Source organism: Macaca mulatta, chromosome 8 (genome assembly GCF_049350105.2).
Source record: "Macaca mulatta isolate MMU2019108-1 chromosome 8, T2T-MMU8v2.0, whole genome shotgun sequence".
NCBI classification, from domain to species: domain Eukaryota; kingdom Metazoa; phylum Chordata; class Mammalia; order Primates; family Cercopithecidae; genus Macaca; species Macaca mulatta.
In genome coordinates this window covers 155,233,413-155,256,121 of record NC_133413.1, presented here as the reverse complement: position 1 = coordinate 155,256,121, position 22,709 = coordinate 155,233,413, and the positions used below count along the sequence as shown (strand labels likewise).

Here is a 22,709-nt window from a genome sequence, read left to right as displayed (position 1 = left end):
GGCGCTGGTTCCCACCGAGGCTGTTCAGGCACCGCCCGCCCACGTCCCTGCGACAAGAGGCGGCTGTTGGGCGCGCTCCAGACCCCGACTCGCGGAGACGCCTGGCCCGGGCCTTGTCCCCAGTGGGCGGCTGGAGCGGGCGCGGAGTCTCAGAGCCTCCAGGACCCTGGGGAAAGGCGCGCCTCGGAGATGCCCGAGGCCGGGCCCGGCGTCCCCTCGCCCCGCCCCTCCCCGCGCCCCGCCCCGCGCCCCCGCGCCCCCGCGCCCCGCCCCCCGCGCCCCGCCCCAAGCCCCGGCCCCAAGCCCCGCCCCGCCCCGGCCTCGCGCCCCGCCCCGCCCCGGCCCCGCGCCGCCCTCCACCCCGCCTCCCTCGGGTTCCTTCTGCCTCCGGCAGAGCCTGCGCGCCTACCCCGGATGGCCACGAGCCCGCAGCCTCGGCGAGGACGCTGCCTGCGTCTCGGCTGCCTGGACCTTCCCGCGTGGCTCCCGGGGAAGCCCAGCGGCCGGAGAGCGCAGGATCCGCCTGACGCGCCCCTCCCCACGGGAAGAACGGGGCGGAGGTCCAGGAGGGACGTAAGCCGGGCTCCCCCGGCGTGCTGATCCGAACCCGCGCGGGGAAATCTGCACAAACCAAAGGAGGGAAGAGTCAGGCACCCCCGAACCCCCCCAGGGAGACCCAGGTGAAAAACAGACGCCGGCCTCGCCTTTCCCCGTGCGGATGATCCCACCACTCCCACCCCCGCCTCTGCAGCCCCCAGTTCGGCTCCCTCAGCCCCACACCCTCTCTGGTCACCTAAGTTCCTGGCTGCTCAGGGAGCATGTCGCGAAGGATCGGGAAGGACAGGGGTCTGCTTCCCCAGCCGCCCTCCAGACCCGCAGGGCTGGTAGGGGCCGGCAACCCTGTGCCCCAGCCTGGCCCGTGAGGGGGGCACACCAGGGTAACACAGGAGCAGGAGGGGGAGAGAGCCTGGCTAGTGCGTCCACCTCATAGGCACCTTCCTTGTGTCCAGGATGCAGATGCCAGGGCTCTGAGGCCCTGAGATCCTGTCTGGGGTGAGGGGGCTTCCTCCATCCACTGCATCCACTACCTGGCTGAGTCAACAGCCCACTGAGCAAGCAGACCCTCCACAGCGAGGCACTTAGGCCTCACATGGTCACGGTGCTTATGCTCTGGGCCAGCCTGGATTGCTCATCCCTGTCTGAGATTGGGATTCACAGGGTCTTCCAGTTCCCCCCCTTTCTTTCTCTACTGATTGAGAAACACAGAGTCCTTTCACTGCTCCGGGACCTGGCCACTGCGTGTTCCCTGCAGCCTTGAACCCAGGCTGGGGCCTGGCACATTCCCTGAAAAAGCTGTTTAGGTTGCTTAAAAACACAGTCAACCCTATTGCTGAATACGTAGAAACTGGCCCTGCCCTGAGCCCAGTCCCTTAAACTCTCATCTAAGCTCCATAGCCAGACTCCCTTGCTGCAAACGTGCTTGGGTAAAGCATCCCTTGCCTCACCGTCGATCCCAAGAAAGCTGAAGCTCCATATGAAAATGTCTGGAAGAAATGCTTTGGACTGATCATTTACCACTTCTTTCCTTGGAATCCCAACCAATTCCATCTCGGGACAGGCTGGGGAAGTCTTTGAGGCAACTCCCTTGCTGCCACTTTTGGGGCAACTCTAAACTCCTCATATTTGGTCAGATAGAACAGTTCCAAGCTGTAAATGTTTCCAGGAAAAAAATCTCAACTACAAAGCCACTTTCAAGGCGATGCTGCATTTCCAACAGCACTCTCCGTATCCGAGTGGATGGCCCAGAGCAATGGTGCTTCCAACCGACAGAGCCCCTCCACAGGTCCCTTACCATCTGCAGACACCCATATCTCAAGGTGAGTTCAAATGTACCCTGGATTTTTTTTTTTTTTTTTTTTTTTTTAAACAGAGTTTCACTCTTGTTGCCCAGGCTGGAGTGCAATGATGCAATCTCGGCTCACTGCAACCTCCACTTCCCGGGTTCAAGCGATTCTCCTGCCTCAGCCTCCCGAGTAGCTGGAATTACAGGCACGCACCACCATGCCTGGCTAATTTTTTGTATTTTTAGTAGAAATGGGGTTTCACCATGTTAGCCAGGCTGGTCTCGAACTCCTGACCTCAGGTGATCCACCCGCCTCCGTCGCCCAAAGCGCTGGGCTTGCAGGTGTGAGCCGCTGCGCCCGGCCCCCTGGATTTGTTTTAATCAGGTGTGGTAAGGCGTGCACACGTGAAAAAGACTGTCGTGAAGGCAGAAGTTACAGTCACAGGTCCCTGGAAACTGGGCAGGGCACACAGGGCCACGTGAGAAGGACCAGGGATGGCCAGGAGGCAGAAAGTGGGAGAGGGCTGAGTTCGGCCGGAGCCTTTATTTTCTCTGGAAGGAGAGGGCAGGCAGGGTAGGTATGCAGAGTGAGCTCAGGACTGGACTATTTGAACAACTGTGGCAGGCTCTGGGCTATAGGGGTGGCCCCTTCTTGTCCAGTACCTGGCTCCCAGTTGACTTAGGGCAGGGGAAATATTGGCTTGGTGAGTGATGGTGTGATAAGGGAGATAGATAGTTGTGGACTCTGGATTGGTTGGTTTGTGTCTCAGAGGTGCACTGGGGCTGGGCGCAGTGGCTCATGCTTGTAATCCCAGCACTTCAGGGGGCTGAGGAGGGCAGATCACCTGCGGTGAGACCAGCCTGGCCAACATGGTGAAACCTCGTCTCTATTAAAATACATAAAAAGTAGCCGGGTGTGGTGGCGCACGCATGTAGTCTCAGCTACTCAAGGCTGAGATGGGAGAATCGCCTGGACCCAGGAGGCAGAGGCTACAGTGAGCCCAGATCATGTCACTGCACTCCAGCCTGGGTGACAGAGTGAGACTCCGCCTCAAAAAAAAAAAAGAAAAAAGGTGCACTGGAAGGAGAGTGTTTGCTGTCTCTGGGAATTAGCCCTGGAGGGAGCAGCCTCTCCAGGATCAAGGCCCCAAATGCTTGGGTGACCCTAGAGAGCAGAGATGGAGCCCCACAAACAAAAGGTTCTTCATTCTATGCACACATTCCCTGGTGCATGGCTTCAAATGTCTTGGTGAAGTCCAGTCCAAGCCTCCGTGCGGTGGAGAGGACATCTAGGGAGGAATAGTGCCTGATGGGGGTGAGCTGGGGAGCAGCGGGCCTGCCAGGAGGGCGCTGGGCTGCTGTGGGAAGGGGTGAGGTGAGCATCAGGTCAGCAGTGCTGTAGGTGTTCCTGGAAGGCACCCTGGGCCCTCTGGACGGTCAGTCCTCACCCATCCCACACCCATCAGAGTACAGAGGAGATTGCTTCTCCCTGTAGTGATGATCTGTTTGGGACCGCATGATGACAACCACAAGCAGAATTTGCTTTTCTCTGGCAGCCAAATCAAGAGAGACTGCAGTCTTGTGCCACAATTGGGCATCTCTGGGGGTGAGATCTTGGCAGCTGCTTCCTACCCTTCAAGTGTCCAGTGGGCAGCCCGCCTGGCTAGCTGGGTGTGGGAGGGTCCCCCAGTTCAGGCCCTGCCTGCTCCACCTCCCCAGGATCTCTCCAGGCCTCTGGACTGTTTTCCTCAAGTAGGATTCCCAGCTTCCAAACCTGAGCTAATCTCCCTGCTGGAACAAGAGGAGACGCCCCGGATCCTCACCCAGCCAGAAATGGGGAAGAGTGCTCCCAACGGGTGAGTGTGAACAGGGTGGCCACAGCCCCACTGCCATAGGCCAGGCCACAACTTGGAGAGGGCCTGGGAGCTCAGAAGGTTCGGAGGACAGAGAACTAGGAGCCAGGAGCCTCCAAGAGCCACAGCGCCCACCTCACAGAGGGCCGGGGCAGACAGCGGGCCCCACCTGGGCAATGTGCCATACAGAGACCCATGAGTGCCAGAGCAGCCATGGGACTGAGGTTTTGGGAACAGCAGTGGTGGCTGCTGCGCACACACAGAGGAGGACTGGCACGGAGGTCCTGGAGATGGAGGCTCTGCTGTGCGTTGGGGATGACCGTACTGCCATCACACCAGGGATGCCCAGAGGGAGGCAGCCTCAGGAAGCAGCACCACATGGGCTGGTTATGAGTCAACAGTGAGGGTCCGGCTTGGGGACCTGGTGACATGGGCTGGGAGAGGGGATCTACCGCCGTGGCCTTGGAGGGTCTTCTCTGTGCCTGCTGTGCGGGGCACCAGGGGTCCTGACAGAAGACAGTCAGTCAGGGAGGAGCAGCCTGAATGACAGCGATTGGCTTTGCCCTGGTGCGGGGAATGTGGTCATTCCAGGTGAGGATGAGGAGAGCTGAGGCCAGGTGAGGCTGCGTTTCCAGGGCCTTCAGCAGCACACAGCCGTTTGAAGTGCATATCAGGAGGCAAAGGATCCTTCCCTGAGTTCAAGCAGGAGAAACCTGGGGTTCGATTAGCAGCTGCTGGGACCTCCATGTTGTCATGTTGGTCATTTGGGGCCTGTTGTTGAACAGGAACGGCTGCATTGCTGGGGGGTGGGGGGGTGGCGCTGTACTATGGAGGAGAGAGGGGAGCTGTCAATCAACCACCATTGCAGGCTCTGGGGCACCCGACTGGCGACAGAGATGGCATGGTAAGAGGTTGGTGGGACTGCTGAGGTGCCCAGGACCAGAGGGGCTCAGCACAGAGGGGTCCAGGCTGGGTCTGTCCCCCCAGGACAGAGACGCAGTTTGGGTCTAGGTGGGGGTCTGTCCATCAGCCTTGAGCTTGTGGCTGGGGATGGCTGAGATTTGACTGTTGTTTCTTCGCAGTCTTGAGATTTGGGAGTAGATTTTGAATTTGAGCGGGTCTAGAGACAAGAAGTTTTCAAGAGTTTCAGAAAAAGGAGTCAGCCGGGCACAGTGGCTCATGCATATAATCCCAGCACTTTGGGAGGCCAAAGAGGGCAAATGGCTTGAGCTCACGAGTTCTAGATCAGACAGGGCAACCTGGCAAGACCCTGTTTCTACAAAACATACAAAAATTAGCCAGGCATGGTGGCAGGTGCCTGTAGTCCCAGCTACTCAGGAGGCTGAGGCAGGAGAATCACTTGAAGCTGGGAGGCAGAGGTTGCAGTGAGCCAAGATCACGACACCGCACTCCAGCCTGGGTGATGGAACCAGACCTTATCTCAAAAAAAAAAAAAAGAAAAGAAAAGAAAGGAAAGAACAAAGGAGCCAGGAGGCCCTAGCTAGAGCCCAGGGCAGAAACCCTCAGCTGGTAGCTCAGACCTCTGTGGGGAAAAGAAAGAGCCTGTTACTACTGTGTCTATATAGAAAGAAGTACACATAAGAGACTCCATTTTGTTCTGTATTTGAGATGCTGTTAATCTGTGACCCTACCCCCAACCTTGTCCTTGCAAGAGACATGTGCTGTGGTGACTCAAGGTTTAACGGAGTTTGGGCTGTGCAGGATGTGTCTTTGTTAAACAAGTGCCTGAAGGCAGCTTGCTGGTTAAAAGTCATCACCATTCTCTTAATTTCAACTACCCAGGGACACTTACGGCCAAAGGTCGCAGGGACCTCTGCCTAGGAAAGCTAGGTGTTGTCCAAGGTTTCTCCCCATGTGATAGGCTGAAACAATGCTGCTAAAAGGTTTATGGAGATGTTTGCATATGCATCTCAAGGCACAGCATTTTCCTTTAAACTTATTCATGTCACAGAGGTTTTTGTTCATATGTCTTACTGCCGATTTCCTCCCTACAATGATCCTATTGTCCTGCCACTCCCTTATCTTTAAGATGGTAAAGATAATTATCAATAAATACTAAGGGAACTCAGAGACCGGTGCTGGTGTGGGTCCTCTGTAAGCTGAGCGCCGGTCCCCTGGGCCCACTTTTTCTTTCTCTATACTTTGTCTCTGTGTCTCCTTTCTTTTCTCAAGTCTCTCATTCCACCTAATGAGAAACACCCACAAGTGTGGAGGGGCAGGCCACCCCTTCAGACCTCAAGCCGGGTTGTGAGGACTGTAGCCCTGGTTAGGGGAGTGGAGCCCAAGGAGGGCTGGCCATCCTCAGTGGAAGTTAGAGGGAGGAGAAGGGGACGTACTGGTGTGATGGACAAGAGGAGGGTGTCCTAGAGGAGGGAGGGTGGCCGGCCGTCAGGACTGGACCTGAGTCTGGGCTTCTCACTCATCATTGAGGCCCAGATTGTTTCACAGAAGGGGAGACTGCTCACCAGCTCTCCCCAGTTCACAAAGACCTACGAACACCGAGGGGTCTCTGGAGCTGCCGGACGAGCCAGCTTGGATTGCCGGGCCTTGTCAATGCAGGCGACGGCCAGGGCACAGGGCTTGTGAGGCCCAGCAGTGTCTCGCCGCCTTGGGGTGGACTCTGAGAACAGACACAGCTCCAGAGCTTAGAGCCTGGCAGGTGAGTGGCGCTGGGTGTGCCTGGTGGGGTCTCTCCCGCAGCTGCCAACAGGCTGGTCCCGAACTCCTGGCCGCAGGAGTTCCGCTTCGGCGGCAGGTGCGGCCGTCAGGTGTCTTGCGGCGAGTGAAGGTTGTCCTCAGGCCTTGGGGCCTCATCCAGCTCCCATTGGTGCCCTCCCGATCTTCCTCGCCAGTGTCCTTTCAGACCTGTGACCTCTTGTCACTCTTATGTGGCCTGCGGGGTGAATGACGGTTCTCCCTCACAGGCCTGTCTCCAGCGGAGCACCTCTGAGCTCCCCTAGACTCCTGGGGGGCAGGGCCAGATCCTCCCATGACCTTGAGTCCTCCAGGGACCGGTGCCCACAGATCCAGCCTGCACGGGGACAGACAGAGCCAGAGAGTGGCCACAGGCCTGCTGCGGCAAGAAGGCAGGTGGTGTGTCTGCCACCGCACCCGTCCTTCCCAGGCTGGTGGTATCTGCCTGTGTCCCTGTGCTTATGGCTGCTGGTGTGAACATAGTTACTGGCCCCCTGTAGCAGGCCCCAAGGACTCCGTGGGCCCTACCTGTGCTCATGTGCTTCTTGTGGCTGGGGCAGCAGCAGGCCGTGAGGAGCTCCTCCTTCATACGAGGGTTTCAGACCATGCTGGGTGTGCCAGGATGCCTTTGTGGGCAGTGGGTGGCAAGGCCGCTCCATCCTGGCAAGCCTGCCCCTGCGCACTCGCGTGGTGGATGCACACAGGTGGCCAGCGCTCCCTTCCTTGAGAATGGAGGCCTCTTGGCGGGAGACACCCAAGGGAACGGGCAGCACCTTGACAGGTTTGCTTCACTGCCCTTGGCTCCTGCCTTGCCCGAGTCTGGGTATCCCTCAAGAGGGGCTGGTCTGAAGGGTACAGAAGGACCAAGGGATGTTTCCCCAGGGTACAGATGGTCCAGGAGGATGCTTTGCGGCTTCTCAGTGGGAACTGCCCCCGGGAGGCTGGTCTGCCCAATGCCAGGTGCCCAGGGATGGAGGATCCAAACCTAAGCCACTTCCAGGCCTGTCAGGGCGACCTCCTTGGCTCCTGCAGCACAATCTCTCCAGTTCCCTGCAGTAACTCTGGGTCCAGAACAGCCCTGACATGTCACAACCCCCCCGTGTAGAAGCTGGTCTCTCGGCTCGTCCTCACAAGCACCTGTGAGGCAGGAGATGCCCTCTTTTGGAGGTAAGACGCGGAGGCACAGAGGTCAGGCTGCTAAGGGTGCCACCGGGGTCTCCCCCACGCCCACAGACCCTCCTTCTGCCTTCCGTAGCAGCTGTGTGTGAGGAGGACAGCTGTGGGCGATTGCAGGCCAAGTGTGACGCTGAGACCCTCCTTCCGCCTTCCGTAGCAGCTGTGTGTGAGGAGGACAGCTGTGGGCGATTGCAGGCCAAGTGTGACGCTGAGACCCTCCTTCTGCCTTCCGTAGCAGCTGTGTGTGAGGAGGACAGCTGTGGGCGATTGCAGGCCAAGTGTGACGCTGAGACCCTCCTTCTGCCTTCCGTAGCAGCTGTGTGTGAGGAGGACAGCTGTGGGCGATTGCAGGCCAAGTGTGACGCTGAGACCCTCCTTCTGCCTTCCGTAGCAGCTGTGTGTGAGGAGGACAGCTGTGGCGATTGCAGGCCAAGTGTGACGCTGAGCAGGAGAGGAGGAGGACAGGTGCAAGGAGCTTGTGTCCTGTAGGCTGGGGGATTTCTTTTTCTAATGCAATGTGATCTCCCCCACCCCCTGCCAACCCCCCTTGGGCTGCTGGTGAAGCAGTGTGAGTAACTAGACTCCTCAGTTAGTGACAGGCTTTTCCCCAAGCCAGACCCTGGGGAGCTCCCAGAGGAGTCTGGATCTTAGGCCATAAGGTGAGTCCCTTGCTCAGTGCTCTGCAGGATGTGGTTGGTTCAGGATCTGAGTTCTAACTGCCAATCTCAGGCCCCTGGCGGTCATGGGAGGCTGCTGTGGGTCCAGCCTGGGGGCCTGGCCACCCATACAGTGTCAGATTAGAGCCAGAGGCCACAGAGCTGGGTGGAGGGTGCTGCTGTCCTTGTGCGAGCCTATGACATTTTGCCCGTCACGTAGAAATCCAAGCTAACTGGCCCCAGAGTTGCTGCCAGGTTGAAGTGTCCACTCCGAGGCATTTTGGGCAGAAGCTTACAGATTTGCCCCTCAATTTAACTTAGGGGACAAGGGCTATGCTGACCTCCCCAACAGTGGCCTGGGGCAGGGAGCGGGAGAAGTGGCAGGCCCCGTGGGGAGGGCTGCAGGAGAGGAGGGTCTAGAAGTGGGGCCAGACAGCAGTTCACCCACCCCAGCACCCCTTTAGTCAGGTCCTGCAGTGTCCAGCGTGGTGGGCACAAGGCCTATGTGGCTATCAGACGCCTGCAATATGCCTGGTCCAAATTGCCATGTGCCACAAATGCAAAACAAACACTTGATTTCAAAGACTTAGTACGAAAAAGAAAATAAAATATCTCTCAGATGATTTTTTATGTTGATTACATTTGGAATTATATTTTGGATTTAAGGAAAATAAAATGTATTACTGTATTTAATTTTACCTATTTCTTTTTACATTTTATTTTATTTATTTATTTATTTATTTATTTATTTTTTGAGGCAGAGTCTCGCTGTATCAGCCAGGCTGGTGTGATCTCGGCTCACTGCAACCTGCACTTCCTGGGTTCAAGCGATTCTCCTGCCTCAGCCTCCTGAGTAGCTGGGATTACAGGCGCCTGCCACCACGCCTGGCTAATTTTTGTATTTTTAGTAGAGATGAGGTTTTGCCATGTTGGCCAGGATGGTCTTGAACTCCTGGCCTCAAGCGATCCGCCCACCTTGGCCTCCCAAAGTGCTGGGATTACAGGCATGAGCCACCACGCCCAGCCTCCTTTTACATTTTAAAATTAAAAAGTAGCTCGAAGATAGTGATTTTAGGTGAAGGATTTGGGCTGTGGCCTCTGTGTCCAAAACTTCTGTCTTCAATTAGATCCTTTCATTTCTACAAAGCAGGCACCACAGCCTCACATCATTTGATTATTTGATCTTTCAATGCCACTTCTTGTCAGAAGACATCCTTATATAGTAGAATTTTATTTGGGTTCCCTCCTCTGGTCTACAGCCTCCATCCCTGTCAGAGCAATTTGTAGTGTCTTTTCTATTTCTTTTCCAGATCATTTGCCCATTTTAAAATCAGATTTTTACTATTATTATTACTTTTTTGCTATTGAGTTGTGGGAGTTCCTTATATATTCTTTTTTTTTTTTTTTCTTTTTAGACGGAGTCTCGCTCTGTCGCCCAGGTGACAGTGATCTCAGCTCACTGCAACCTCTGCCTCCCGGGTTTAAGCGATTCTCCTGCCTCAATCTCCTGAATAGCTGGGATTACAGGTGCCGCCACCATGGCTAGTTTTTGTATTTTTAATAGAAACGGGGTTTCACCATGTTGGTCAGGCTGGTCTCAAACTCCTGACCTTGTGATCCACCCACCTCAGCCTCCCAAAGTGCTGGGATGACAGGCGTGAGCCACCGCGCCCGGCCACTTAATTTGATTTGTATGTTTTTGTCTGAGATGGGGTCTCACTCTGTGGTCCGGTGCGATCATGGCTTACTGTAATCTTGAGCTCCCCAGCTCAAGCAGTCCTCCCACTTCAGCCTCTCAAGTAGCTGGGACTACAGGCAGGTGACACCATGCCTGGCTAATTTTTTGATTTTTTATTTTTAGAGACAAGTCTCACTATGTTGCCTGGGGTGATAATAATTGTACATATGTATGGGGCACATGTGATATTCTGATGTTTACACATGCATGTGGCCAGGCTGGTCTCCAACTCCTGGCCTTAGGGGATTCTCCCATCTCAGCCTCCCCATAGTTAGGAGAAGTGCATGACGTAAGAATGCCCCCCCCCAGCTGATCGATGGATATGTAATAATTGTACACATATATGGGGTATATGTGGTATTTTGATATTTACATATGAATACAATGTGCCATGATCAAATCAGGGTGATTATGATACCCATCGCCTCAAACATTTATCATTTATTTGCGTTGGAAACATTTCAAATCTTCTAGCTCTTTTTAAATATGTGATAAATTATGCAACTGCTATCACCCTAGTGTGCTATCAAACACTGGAATGTATTTCTTCCATCTAACTTTATGTTTGTACCCGTTAATCAACATATATTCATCTCCCACCCCATCCTTCCCAGCCTCTGGTAACCATCATTCTACTCTCTACCTGCATTAGACCAACCTTTTTTTTTTTTTTTTGAAATGGAGTCTTACTCTGACGCCCAGGCTGGAGAGCAGTGGTGTGATCTTGGCTCATTGCAACCTCTGCCTCCTGGGTTCAAGCGATTCTCCTGTCTCAGCCTCCGGAGTAGTTGGGATTACAAGCACGCGTCACCACGCCCGGCTATTTTTTTTTTTTTTTTTTTGAGATGGAGTCTCGCTCTGCCGCCCAGTCTGGAGTGCAGTGGCGCAATCTCGGCTCACTGCAAACTCTGCCTCCCGGGCTCACGCCATTCTCCTGCCTCAGCCTCCTGAGTAGCTGGGACTACAGGCGCTGCCACCACGCCCGGCTAGTTTTTTGTATTTTTTTTTAGTAGAGACGGGGTTTCACCGTGTTAGCCAGGATGGTCTCAATCTCCTGACCTCGTGATCCGCCCGTCTCGGCCTCCCAAAGTGCTGGGATTACAGGCGTGAGCCACTGCACCCAGCCTAGGATTTCCTCCTTTTATGATGAATAGTACTCCACTGTGTAAGTGTACCTCATTTTCTTCATCCGTTCACATGCCGACGGACACTTACGTTGGTTCCTGTCTTGGCTATTGTGAATAGTGCCACAGTAAACATGAGCATAAAGAGATCTCTTTGATATACTGATTTCTTTTCTTTTGGAAATATGCCCAGCAGTGGGATTGCTGGATCATACGGTAGGTCTATTTTTTAGCTTTTTGAGAAAACTCCGGTGTTTCCCATAGGGGCTGTATAGTTTACATTCCCACCAGCAGAGTACTTGCTTTCTCCACATCCTCACCAGCATCTGTTGTCTTTTTGTTAATAATCATCTTAACTGGATGAGATGATAGCTCATTGTGGTTTTGATTTGCATTTCTCTGATTAGTGATGTTGACACTTTTTTCATATGCCTGTTGGTTTTTTTTTTTTTTTTTTTTTTTTTTGAGACAGTCTCTGTCACCCAGGCTGGAATGCAGTGTGCCATTTCAGCTCAGTGCAACCTCTGCCACCCAGGTTCAAGCAATTCTGACCTCAGGTAATCCACCCACCTGAGCCTTCCAAAGTGCTAGGATTACAGGCGTGAGCCACTGTGCCCAGCCTGTTTTTGTTTTAGACAGCGTCTAGCTTTGTCACCCAGGGCAGAGTGTGGTGGTGCAATCTTGGCTCACTGTAACCTCTGCCTCCAAGGTTCAAGCGATTCTCCTGTCTCAGCCTCCCTAGTAACTGGGGTTACAGGCGTGTGCCACCACACCCAACTAATTTTTGTATTTTTAGTAGAGACGGGGTTTCACCATGTTGACCAGGCTGGTCTTGAACTCCTGACCTCAAATGATCCACCTACTTCGGCCTCCCAAAGTGCTGGGATTACAGGCGTGAGCCACCGCACCTAGACAACATAGGGTTGTAGTTTCACTTTTCTGCATATCCTCAAAATGTATTTCCAGTTTTCCCAGCACCCTTCACTGCTCTTTCCCCAGTGAATGTTCTTGGCACCTTTGTTGAAAATAAGTTGACTAAATATATGGACTTATTTCTAGGTTCTCTATTTTGTTCCATTGGTCTATGTGTCTGTTTTTATATCAGTAACATGCTGGGTTTTGTTTTTTGAGACAGGCTCTCTGTTCCCAAGGCTGGAGTGCAGTGGCACGACTTTGGCTCACTGCAAACTCCGCCCCCAGGTTCAAGACATCCTCCCAAGTAGCTGGGATTACAGGTGTGCACCACTACACCAGGCTGACTTTTGTATTTTTAGTAGAGATGGGGTTTTGCTATGTTGGCCAGGCTGGTCTCAAACTCCTGGCCTCATGTGAGCTGCCCACCTTGGCCTCCCAAAGTTCTGGGATTACAGGTATGAGCCACTGTGCCTGGCCCATGCTGTTTTGATTATTATGGCTTTGGTACTATATTTTGAAGTAGTGTGATGCCTTCAGCTTTGTTCTTTTTGCTCAGGATTGATTTAGGCTGTTCAGCGTCTTCCGTCATTTTATATGAATTTCAGGATTTTTTTCCCTATTGCTGTGAAGAATGTCATTGGTATTTTGATGGGGATTGCATTTAATCTGTAAATTGCTTTTGATAATATTGTCATTTTCACCAAATTAATTATTCCAATCCATGAACATGAGATGACTTTCCATTTTGTGTGTGTGTGACCTATTCAATTTCCTTCATCAGTGTTTTATAATTTTCTTTGTAGAGCTCTTTAACCTCACTGATTTTTTTTTTTTTTTGAGACAGAGTCTTGCTCTGTCACCCGGGGCGGAATGCGACGGTGCCATCTCAGCTCACTGCAACCTCTGACTCCCAAGTTCAAGCAATTCTCCTGCCTCAGCCTCCCGAGTAGCTGGGATTACAGGTGCGTGTCACCAGGCCCGGCTAATTTTTTGTATTTTTTAGTAGAGATGGAGTTTCACTGTATTAGCCAGGATGGTCTCAATCTCCTGACCTCGTGATCCGCCACCTCAGCCTCCCAAAGTGCTGGGATTACAGGCGTGAGCCACCGCGCCCAGCCTCGTGGTTAAATTTACTCCTAGGTTTGTTTTTTGTTGCTATTGTAAATGGAATTGCTTTCCTCGTTTCTTTTTTGGTAGTTTGTGGTTGGTATGTAGAAATGTTACTGGTTTTTGTATGTTAATTTTGTATCCTGCAACTTTACTGAATTTGTTTGTTCTAAGAATGTTTTGATAAAGCTTTTAGGGTTTTCTATACATAAGACAATTTGGCTTCCTCATTTGGAAGGACGTATTTGGATGCCCTTTATGTCTTTCTCTTACCAGGTTGCTCTGGCTAGAACTTCTGCAGTGCAGCTTTGAGAAAGCCTCTGAGGTGCTGGGTCTGGGGCATGGTAGAGAGATCCATGTAACAGGAAGAAAGAAAGTGCAGCCCAGGTCCATGCCTGAGTCTCTTGGTGAGACACAGAATCCTTCCAGCAGACTGGAGTGACCAGAAATGCCCCGAAAGAGGGTGGCCCTGCCTCTGGTTCCAGTCTGCAGTCTGCACCTCGCCGAGCTTACTGTCTGTCTCTCCCACCTTGTCTCAGCCTTTGCTTCCAGTCTGCAGTCTGCACCTGGCTGAGCTTTACTGTCCCTGTCTCCCCCACCTTGTCTCAGGCGCTGCACAATAGAGGTTCAGAAGCTGATTGGAGCTGGTACTGGGACCGGGAACAAAAAGAGACAGAAACTTGTGAACATGACCCAGCAATAAGGGGTTGGGGAAGGTGAGCAGGGATTCCAGGTTCTGTGAATGGGGTCCACCAGAGTAAACGGATTGTGTCCAAGATGAGTTAGAATGTGTTGAGATGAACCTATCCTGGATGCTTTGGATATAGCTAGGGAGAGCAACAGAAGTTACAAGTGAGTCTGGTTATGACACAGGACTCTTTCGGGGCCACTTTGCCAGCCGGAGACCTCCATGCCGGCGGCGCCCCTGCCCAAGGCCTCATGGCTCCAGGCTATTGGAGGTACCTGCCCACTTGACCCGGCAGGCTGCACCTGGCTTGTGCTTCAGGCTGGATCCCACACTCGCCATAGGATCTGCACTCGGCCTGCAGCTGGGCCAGGCGTGCCACCACCTGCTTCCACCTTGGGCGCCGACGTCTGGATGAGAGGAACGTGGTGGCTCCTGAAAAACCTGGAGACACCAGAAACCCTGGATCCCCAAAGGAGGCGTTATTCCTCCTGTCCGTGCTGTGGGTGTGAAGGTGTGTGCTGCACATCCCGGCTTCCAGCATGGGACAAAGACTCAGAGAGGCACCTGCTGGGAGTCTCAGGCGATGGGACCCAGTGGCGGGAATGTGGGCAGCTGCCCCAGGTGAAAGGGATCTTGGCACAGCTTTTGGTTTCCCAGGCTGGCCCTGACCTTCGTGCTTTCCCGCCCATGGCCCAGACATCTGAGCTCCATGTTGGGGATGCTCAGGGACAACCCTTCAGCCTCCCCCACCATGTCCCGGCTACTGCCCAGGGTTCTTGTTCTCTGGAGGGTGGATCCAGCCCTCCCCATCTTGGTGCCCTACCAGGGCCAGGCTTCCCATGGCTCTTTCTGCAGCCCCTGGCATGGACTGTGGGATGCACAGCCCAGGGAGCAGTGGGCCTTGGAGGGGCCAGGTCTGCATGTTCCCACCCCCACCATGGAGTTTGACACACCAGTGGGCAGGTAACTCAATCCCCCTCACCTTCTCTTCATCTGTTAGGGGTGACAAGGTGCTCCCAGTGGGGCCGAGAGGATGCAGCACCCCCACTGGCTCCCCCTCTGGCCACACCCTTCTCTCCTTGCCCACCTTCTGAGCTGGCAGGGCTTCCTTCCTGGCTTCTGCTGGGCAGTGTATTAGGGTCCTCTAGAAAGACAAAACCAATAATAGAGTTTAGGAGAGGGGATTTTTATTTATTTTTTTGAGAGAGAGTCTTGCCCTGTCACCCAGACTGGAGTGCAGTGGCTCGATCTCAGCTCACGGCAACTTCCACTTCCCAGGTTAAAGCGATTCTCCTGCCTCAGACTCCCGAGTAGCTGGGATTACAGGCAGCCACCACCACGCCCAGCTAATTTTTGTATTTTTAGTAGAGTCGGGGTTTCACCATGTTCGCCAGGCTGGTCTTGAACTCCTGACCTCAGGTGATCCGCCCGCCTCTGCCTCCCAAAATGCTGGGATTACAGGCAGGAGCCACCACGCCCGGCCAGGAGAGGGGTTTTTCTTTTTCTTTTTTTTTTTTTTTTTTTTGAGACGGAGTCTCGCTCTGTCGCCCAGGCTGGAGTGCAGTGGCCAGATCTCAGCTCACAGCAAGCTCCGCCTCCCGGGATCATGCAATTCTCCTCAGCCTCCCAAGTAACTGGGACTACAGGCGCCTGCCACCTCGCCCAGCTAGTTTTTTGTATTTTTTTAGTAGAGACGGGGTTTCACCGTGTTAGCCAGGATGGTCTCGATCTCCTGACCTCAGGTGATCCACCCATCTCGGCCTCCCAAAGTGCTGGGATTACAGGCTTGAGCCACCGCGCCCGGCCAGGAGAGGGGTTTTATTAGGGGAACTGGCCCACACACTTATGGAGGCTGAGAAGTCCTCCCATAGGCTGTCTGCAAGCTGGAGACCCAGAGAAGCCATTAGTGAGGCTCAGTCCAGGTAAGAAGGCGGTTGAACCAAGAAGCCAGTGGTGTAACTCTCATTCTGAGGCTGACTGGCCAGGAGCCCTGGGAGGCCTCTGTGGCAAGCCTGAGTCCAAAGGCCAAAGAATCTGGAGTCCTGATGTCCAAGGACAGGAGATGGGTGTCTCCCTCCAGAAAAGAGAATATGCTTCTCTCTTCCCTTTGTGTTCCATCTGGGCCCCCAGCCAGTTGGATGTGCTTGCCCACACAGGGCAGACCTTCACCGAGTCCACTGAAAACATCCTCACACTCAGAAACAATGCTTAGCCAGCTGCCAGATGCAGTGTGTGTGTCTTAGTCCCAGCTCCTCAGGAGGCTGAGGTGGGAGAAATGAGCCTGGGAGCTCGAGGCTGCGGTGAGCCACAACTGCCACTGCACTCCAGGCTGGCTGGCAGAGATCCTGTCTCAAAGATAGATGATTGATTGATTGATTGATTGATAGATAATAGATACAGCTCCACTAGTCATCTAGGCTTTTTTTTTTTTTTAAACAAGGTGTCACTCTGCCACCCAGGATGGAGTGCCGTGGTGCTATCATAGCTCACTGCAGCCTTGACTTTCCAGGCTCAACCCATCCTCCCACCTCAGCCTCCTGAGTAGCTGGGACCACAGCCTATAGGCACAAGCCACAATACCTGGCTGATTTTTAAATTTTTTGTAGAGAAGTTTTACCATGTTGCCCAGGCTGGTCTCAAACTCCTGGGCTTAAGCAAACCTCCTGCCTCAGCCTCCCAAAGTGATGGGATTACAGGTAGGAGACGTGGCAGGCAGCTAAGGCACCTTCTATCCTGTGAGTCGGCTTTACAACACCTGAAATTCACCGCCACACAGGGCCTGGTGCTAAGGCCTGGCTGTGCCAGGCTGCATATGCGTCCGTGGTGTCCCCTGTGCCCTGCTCTTTGGGGACTGAGCATAGCTGCCCCTCCCTCCCTCACTTCTGCCGCTCCTGGACATTTCCGGAAGGTCCCAGGAAATGGTGGCTAATGGCAGTCCCTGAGGCCGCACCACGGGCTGCCCGGTGCCCTTTCCCTCCGCACTGCCCGGCTTGGCCCTTTCTTCAGACTTTGCTGCACCGTCAAGACGTGGGGTTCTGAATTTCTGCGCTGGGGCCCCGCCGGCTTGGGTGGGCCTCCCGCGTGAATCCTCGGCCTGTCGTCCCCATCATCGGGAAGCCCAGCGGGGCGCCCGCCTGCCCTCCGTGTCCTCCTGGCGCTCGCGGCCGTGCACCTTCTGGTGCTGGATGAGGGTGGACAGCCGGCTGCAGGCCCTCCCACAGGCGCGGCACCGGTATGGCCTCTCGCCGCTGTGCAGCCGGTAGTGCTCGTTCAGCGTGTAGCTCCTGCGGAAGGCCTTGCCGCACTCGGTGCACGCGAAGGGCTTCTCCTTGGTGTGGATCTTCTGGTGCAGAGTGAGGTTGGACTTGCGACCGAAGGCCTTGCCGCACTCCGCGCACTCGAACGGCTTCTCGCCCGTGTGTAGGCGCAGGTGCAGGAGCAGCAGAGAGTTGTGTCGGAACGGCCTCCCGCACACCGGGCACTCGTGGGGCGGGTCCCCCACCTGGGGCCTCTGCGCCGCTCGGAGCAAGGCGCCCTGCCCCGCGCCGCCGTCCTGGGGGCCCTCCTCGGCGTGCAGCCGGTGGTGCTTCAGGAGCGAGGACCCTCGGATGAAGCGCTGCCCACACCGCAGGCACCGGTAGGGCCGCTCCCCGCTGTGGATGCGGCCGTGCTCGTTGAGGGTGAACCTGCGGCAGAACGCCTTGCCGCACTCGGTGCACGCGAAGGGCTTCTCCCCGGTGTGGAACTTCTGGTGCTGCAGCAGCCGGGAGCTGCGGCTGAAGGCCTTGCCGCACTCGCCGCACACGTAGGGCCGCTCGCGGGTGTGGACGCGGTGGTGGGCAGCCAGCTGCGTGCTCTGCCGGAAGGCCTTGCCGCACTCGCCGCACTGGAACGGCTTCTCCTCGGTGTGGATCAGCTGGTGCCGCAGCAGGATGGAGCTCTGCTTGAAGGCCTTCCCGCACTCCGTGCACTGGAAGGGCTTGGCGCCGGTGTGGATGACCTGGTGCCTGAGCAGCAGCGAGTTGTATCTGAACGCCTTGCCGCACACGCACCTGTAGCGGGGGGCTGAGCTCCCCACGGGCCGGCCCGGGTCTTCCTGCAGAACCCTTGGGGAGGCGCTGCGCTCCCGAGCCCGGGGGCGGGTGAGTTTATCTGACCCGTCCTCAGGACTGCCACGTGGGTGGGGTGGTGCGGGGTGCCCCCCGGGGAGGCGCCCCCACACGGTGCCCGGCAGTCCTGCCTGCCTGGAGAGCTTTCTCTGCAGAGGAGACTCCACGATCCCGGCCTCCATCCTGGAATCTGAGAGAAGGAACAGAAAACGGAAGGGTGATCCAGCCTCTACACGCAAACGAACTTATTGTTGGAAGAACCTTTTTATTCCCAAGTCTTCCCCCAACACCCAGCTTTACTGAGGTATAAATGACAAATAAAACTGTACACAGGAGGCTGATGCAGGAGAATTGCTTCAACCCGGGATACAGAGGTTATAGCGAGCTGAGATCAAGCCACAGCACTCCAGCCTGGGCCAAAGAGTGAGACTATGTCTTAAAACAAAACAAACCTTGTATGTATTTTTTGTGTACAACATGATTCAATAAACATGTACACTGTGACACGATAACACAATCAGGTGAAGACAAGAGTCTTTGTTAGATGTGCAGGGAGGTTTGAGAAATTATTGCCAGAGGTTTTAAAATCAGGGTTTCAGGCCAGGCGCAGTGGCTCACGCCTCTAATCTCAGCACTTCGGGAGGCCCAGGTGGGCTGATCACCTGACGTCAGGAGTTCGAAACCAGCCTGGCCAACACAGTGAAACCCCATCTATACTAAAAATACGAAAATTAGCTGGGTGCGGTGGTGGGTGCCTGTAATCCCAGCTACTCAGGAGGCTGAGGCAGGAGAATGGTGTGAACCCAGGAAGCAGAGCTTGCAGTGAGCCGATACCACACCACTGCGCTCCAGCCTGGGCCACAGTGCAAGACTCCATCTCAAAAAAAAAAAAAAAATCATCATCATCATCTCTGTCCCACAATCATAACCTAGGAAAAACCAGGCCATACAGAGATAGGAGCTGAAGGGACACGGTGAGAAGTGACCGGAAGACGAGTGTGAGCCTCTGTCATGCCCGGGCATGGCCACTAGAGGGCTCCCTGGTCTAGCGGTAATGCCAGGGCCTGGGAAGGCGCCCGTTACTTAGCAGACGGGAAAGGGAGTCTCCCTTTCACCGGGAGAGTTAGAGAAGACTCTGCTCCACCACCTCTCGTGGAAGGCCTGACATCCCTCAGGCCCGCCCGCAGCCTCTGGAGGCCTCAACGTCTCCCTGTGATGCTGTGCTTCAGCGGTCATGCTCCTGGTCCACTTTCATGTTCCGCCCTGTACACCTGGCTCTGCCTTCTAGATAGCAGTAGTATAATTAGTGAACGTACTAAGAGTCATTAAATTGCATAGAAGAAATAATAGTGTAAGCTGTCCTCTCTCTCTCCGCCTCGGCTGCCAAACAGGGAAGGGCCCGCTGCCTGGTGGACACGTGACTCACGTGACCTTATCAATCACTGGAGACGGCTCACACTCCTTACCCTGCCCCTTTTGCCTTGTATCCAATAAAAGCGCAGCCTGGCATCCGGGGCCACTACAGGTCTCCGTGTCTTGGTGGTAGTGGTCCCCCGGGCCCAGCTGTCTTTTCTATCTCTTTGTCTTGTGTCTTTATTTCTATGATTTCTCATCTCCACACACGAGGAGAAAAACCCACAGACGCTGTAGGGCTGGACCCTACATCTGGCACTCCAACATGGGGCTCTCCCTCTCTGTGTGAAGTTGCGCCTTGAGTGTGGGACTCAGCGGAGGATTCTGACGACAGATTCCTGAGGATTGCGGTCAATAAGCTTGGTGGTAAGCTTGAGCACTCAAAGTATTCCGGGGACACCATGGGACAGGCCAGTACTAAGTACTCGGCTTATTTAAACTTTATAAAAGCCCTCCTGTATTATCTCAACCCTGTCTCTGTTCAGCCCTGCTGTAGGGCTCTCAACCTTCTGCCTATTTGGCCCGGTAATGAGGCCCTCAACCCTATCCCTCCACAGCCTAGTTTTCCATTTCTCCTGCCTATTTCTCTTTCCACAAATCAGGCTCCCTTGGAGCCACAGGTTCCCTTGAAGCCTGATTCTCTCTCAGAAAATCAGGCTCCCTTGGCCGGGTGCGGTGGCCCATGCCTGTAATCCCAGCACTTTGGGAGGCCGAGGCGGGTGGATCACGAGGTCAGGAGACCGAGACCATCCTGGCTAACACAGTGAAACCCCGTCTCTACTAAAAATACAAAAAAATTAGCCGGGAGTGGTGGCAGGCGCCTGTAGTCCCAGCGACTCATGAGGCTCAGGCAGGAGAATGGCGGGAACCCGGGAGGCGGAGCTTGCAGTGAGCCGAGATCGCACCACTGCACTCCAGCCTGGGCGACAGAGCGAGACTCTGTCTCAAAAAAAAAAAAGAAAGAAAGAAAATCAGGCTCTCTTGAAGCCTGGGTCTCTTTCGACAAATCTGGCTCCCTTGAAGAAGCCTCAGGCTCCCTCGAAGCCTGGTCCGCAGTTGCCGCGGCCGCCTGGATTTCAGGCCCATGTAAGACCTGCTCAGCAGTAATCTGGTCTCATCCTGGTTTACAGGTTCTCAACTCTTCCTCCATTCAAAATTCCAACCTCTTTTCTGCTTCTGGTCCGGTCGCTACTGCGGTTGCCACCACTACCCTTGCCGCTCACAAGCAACAAGTTACATACATTCCTCGAAATGACCCTCCTCTTATGAGGGCTATAGCACAGGCAAGAGAATGTGGGGATCCCAAAGCCTGGCAATTTCCTGTAATTTTCCAGCCTCCAATACCTGCTGTCCCTGCGGCATAAAATCAGCCACAGGCCACCGATCTTGCCCAGCAGGCAGCTGATCTCGCGGCACCTTCACGCCCCGTGTTAACATCTTGTTTTTCTGCGGTACAACAAGCACACCAGCCGGTTTGGTTATTACCCACCCCGCCCCCTCAAAAATCCAGACTTCCTATCACTATTTAGGAATGCAGCTATAAGACAAGGGTATTAATCCCCAAAAATTCATCGTTCCCCTCACCCGATTACAAGTCCAACAGGCTTTTGCAATCTGCGTTGCTTGGCAAGTCCATTTGGCAGGTTTCCTGGGTATAACTGATAATCATTATCCTAATGTAAAACTATTCCAGTTCTTTAAATTCACTTCTTGGATCTTACCTCACATGACTAGAAACACCCCACTAGCCGAAGCATTCACTGTTTTTACTGATGCTTCCTGTAATGGCCGAGCAGCACAGACAGGGCCAACAGAACTGTTCCCTAGTTCAGCACAACCAGCTGAGCTGATCGCTGTCATGGCTGTCCTTGAAGATTTCCCTGAACCAGTTAACATTGTTTCTGATTGGGCCTATGTAGTACATGTTGCTGGCAACATTGAAACTGCCTTAATCAAATTTCGGCCTGATGATACCCTACTTTTTCTTTTCCAAAGGTTTCAGTCTGTACTCAGAGCAAGGTCTTCTCCTTTCTACATTACTCACACTGGGGCCCACACACCCCTCCCTGGGCCCCTCTCGGCAGCAAATGCCTGAGCTGATACATTAGTTGCTCCTGTTTTCACTGGTGCAGAAAATTTTCATGCTTTAACTCATGTCAATGCTGCGGGATTCCAAAAAAGTCCCCCTCACATGGAAATAAGCTAAAACCACTGCACGTCACTGTCCTACTTGCCAAGTGTTAATTTTACAGCTACTTTCCTCAGGAGTTAACCCTAGAGGACTTTCACAGAATGCTCTCTGGCAAATGGACGTCACTCATTATCCTGCTTTTGGCAAGCTTTCTTTTATACATGTAACTATTGACACATTTTCTCATTTTATCTGGGCCACTTGTCACACAGGGGAAAGTACATCTCATGTTAAACGACTATGCTTTCATGTTTCTTGGTTATGGGCTGTCCCAGGAAACTGAAAACTGACAACGGCCCCGGCTACACTAGTGCTGTGTTTAAAAAGCTCACTCAGACATGGGCAATTACTCACACAACTGGCATCCCCTATAACTCTCAAGGACAGGCCTTGGTGGAAGGAGCCAATAAAACACTCAAAGATCAACTTCGAAAACAGGACACAAAGACAAAGAGGGACGCCACCACCCCTCATGCTCAGCTAAATCTGGCTCTTTTTACACTAAACTTCTTAAACCTAGTAAGAAATCAACCTTTTACAGCAGAGAACATTTCACTGGAAATAAATTTGATCCACAAAAAGGAAAGCGGGTATGGTGGAAGGATGCAAAAACTAACAAATGGGAAGTAGGCACCATGGTAACATGGGGCAGGGGTTTTGCTTGCATTTCCCCAGGAGAAAGACAACAACCCGTGTGGGTTCCCTCCCGGCAACTGAAATTGCACCAAAATTTCAAATATGAAACGCTCTCAGAAACAAAAGGCAAAGACTCCTCACAAATCGAAGGGCAAGGTTCCCCGCCTGACACATAAACTTCATGACCTCTACATTATGACAAAATATCGCCATGTGACCAACACCACCAGTCGTTCAACTCCACCAACATGGCGTCAAATAAACGTTTTATCACATCAAACACAAACATTACTACAAGAAAAAGGAATTCCAACAACGACGGGTAATATAACTCCGGCTGCCTTTATAGCGGTCAGTGCAGTGGTGAGTACGCCAGCAGCTGGGACACCTGAAAAGTCTACCTATTGGGCATATGTTCCTTGTCCCCCTTTAATTCAGTCTGTCTCCTGGGTGGACGCCTCAGTGGAAGTTTCCACTCATGATAGTGCATTCATGCCGGTTCCGAATGATGACAGGTTTCCAGCTCAACCAGAAGAAGGTTTAAT

General features: G+C 53.7%; 2 protein-coding genes and 1 long non-coding RNA gene across 55 annotated transcripts in view; 2 read left to right on the top strand and 1 right to left on the bottom strand.

Moving 5' to 3' along the window:
• Positions 1-372: 372 nt before the first annotated feature.
• Positions 373-13,903, top strand: LOC114680375 (uncharacterized). 4 transcript variants are annotated; one of them, XM_077944758.1, is made up of 4 exons: positions 373-1,877; positions 6,642-6,807; positions 7,517-7,578; positions 7,667-8,866. In XM_077944758.1, the coding sequence occupies exons 2-4, from the start codon at positions 6,707-6,709 to the stop codon at positions 8,074-8,076; spliced, it is 573 nt and encodes a 190-aa protein (XP_077800884.1). In that variant the 5' UTR covers positions 373-1,877; positions 6,642-6,706; the 3' UTR covers positions 8,077-8,866. The 4 variants fall into 4 exon arrangements, 3 of the variants coding, with proteins under 3 accessions (XP_077800884.1, XP_077800886.1, XP_077800885.1); XM_077944759.1 differs by lacking the exon at positions 6,642-6,807 and having other exon boundaries at positions 393-1,877; positions 7,667-8,929; XR_003732601.2 differs by lacking the exons at positions 6,642-6,807; positions 7,517-7,578; positions 7,667-8,866 and adding exons at positions 12,865-12,982; positions 13,404-13,903 and having other exon boundaries at positions 1,454-1,877.
• ZNF517 (zinc finger protein 517) overlaps positions 13,203-22,709 on the bottom strand; it is a 23,795-nt gene continuing 14,288 nt past the window's right edge. For 15 of the 50 annotated variants that reach the window (XM_077944743.1, XM_028853151.2, XM_077944744.1 and 12 more), the window contains one exon: positions 16,345-18,114. In XM_077944743.1, coding sequence (XP_077800869.1) covers positions 16,922-18,106 — 1,185 coding nt within the window. In that variant the 5' untranslated portion in view covers positions 18,107-18,114 and the 3' untranslated portion in view covers positions 16,345-16,921. Of the gene's footprint in view, positions 14,960-14,980; positions 16,097-16,344; positions 18,115-21,058; positions 21,164-22,709 lie in introns of those variants that run through there. The other 35 variants (XR_013397578.1, XR_013397583.1, XR_013397597.1 and 32 more) reach the window with 7 other exon arrangements.
• The window catches only part of LOC107000000 (uncharacterized), a 5,795-nt gene continuing 2,522 nt past the window's right edge, over positions 19,437-22,709 (top strand). The window contains exon 1 of the long non-coding RNA XR_001446920.3: positions 19,437-19,703. This is a non-coding gene — a long non-coding RNA (uncharacterized LOC107000000). The remainder of the gene's footprint in view (positions 19,704-22,709) is intronic.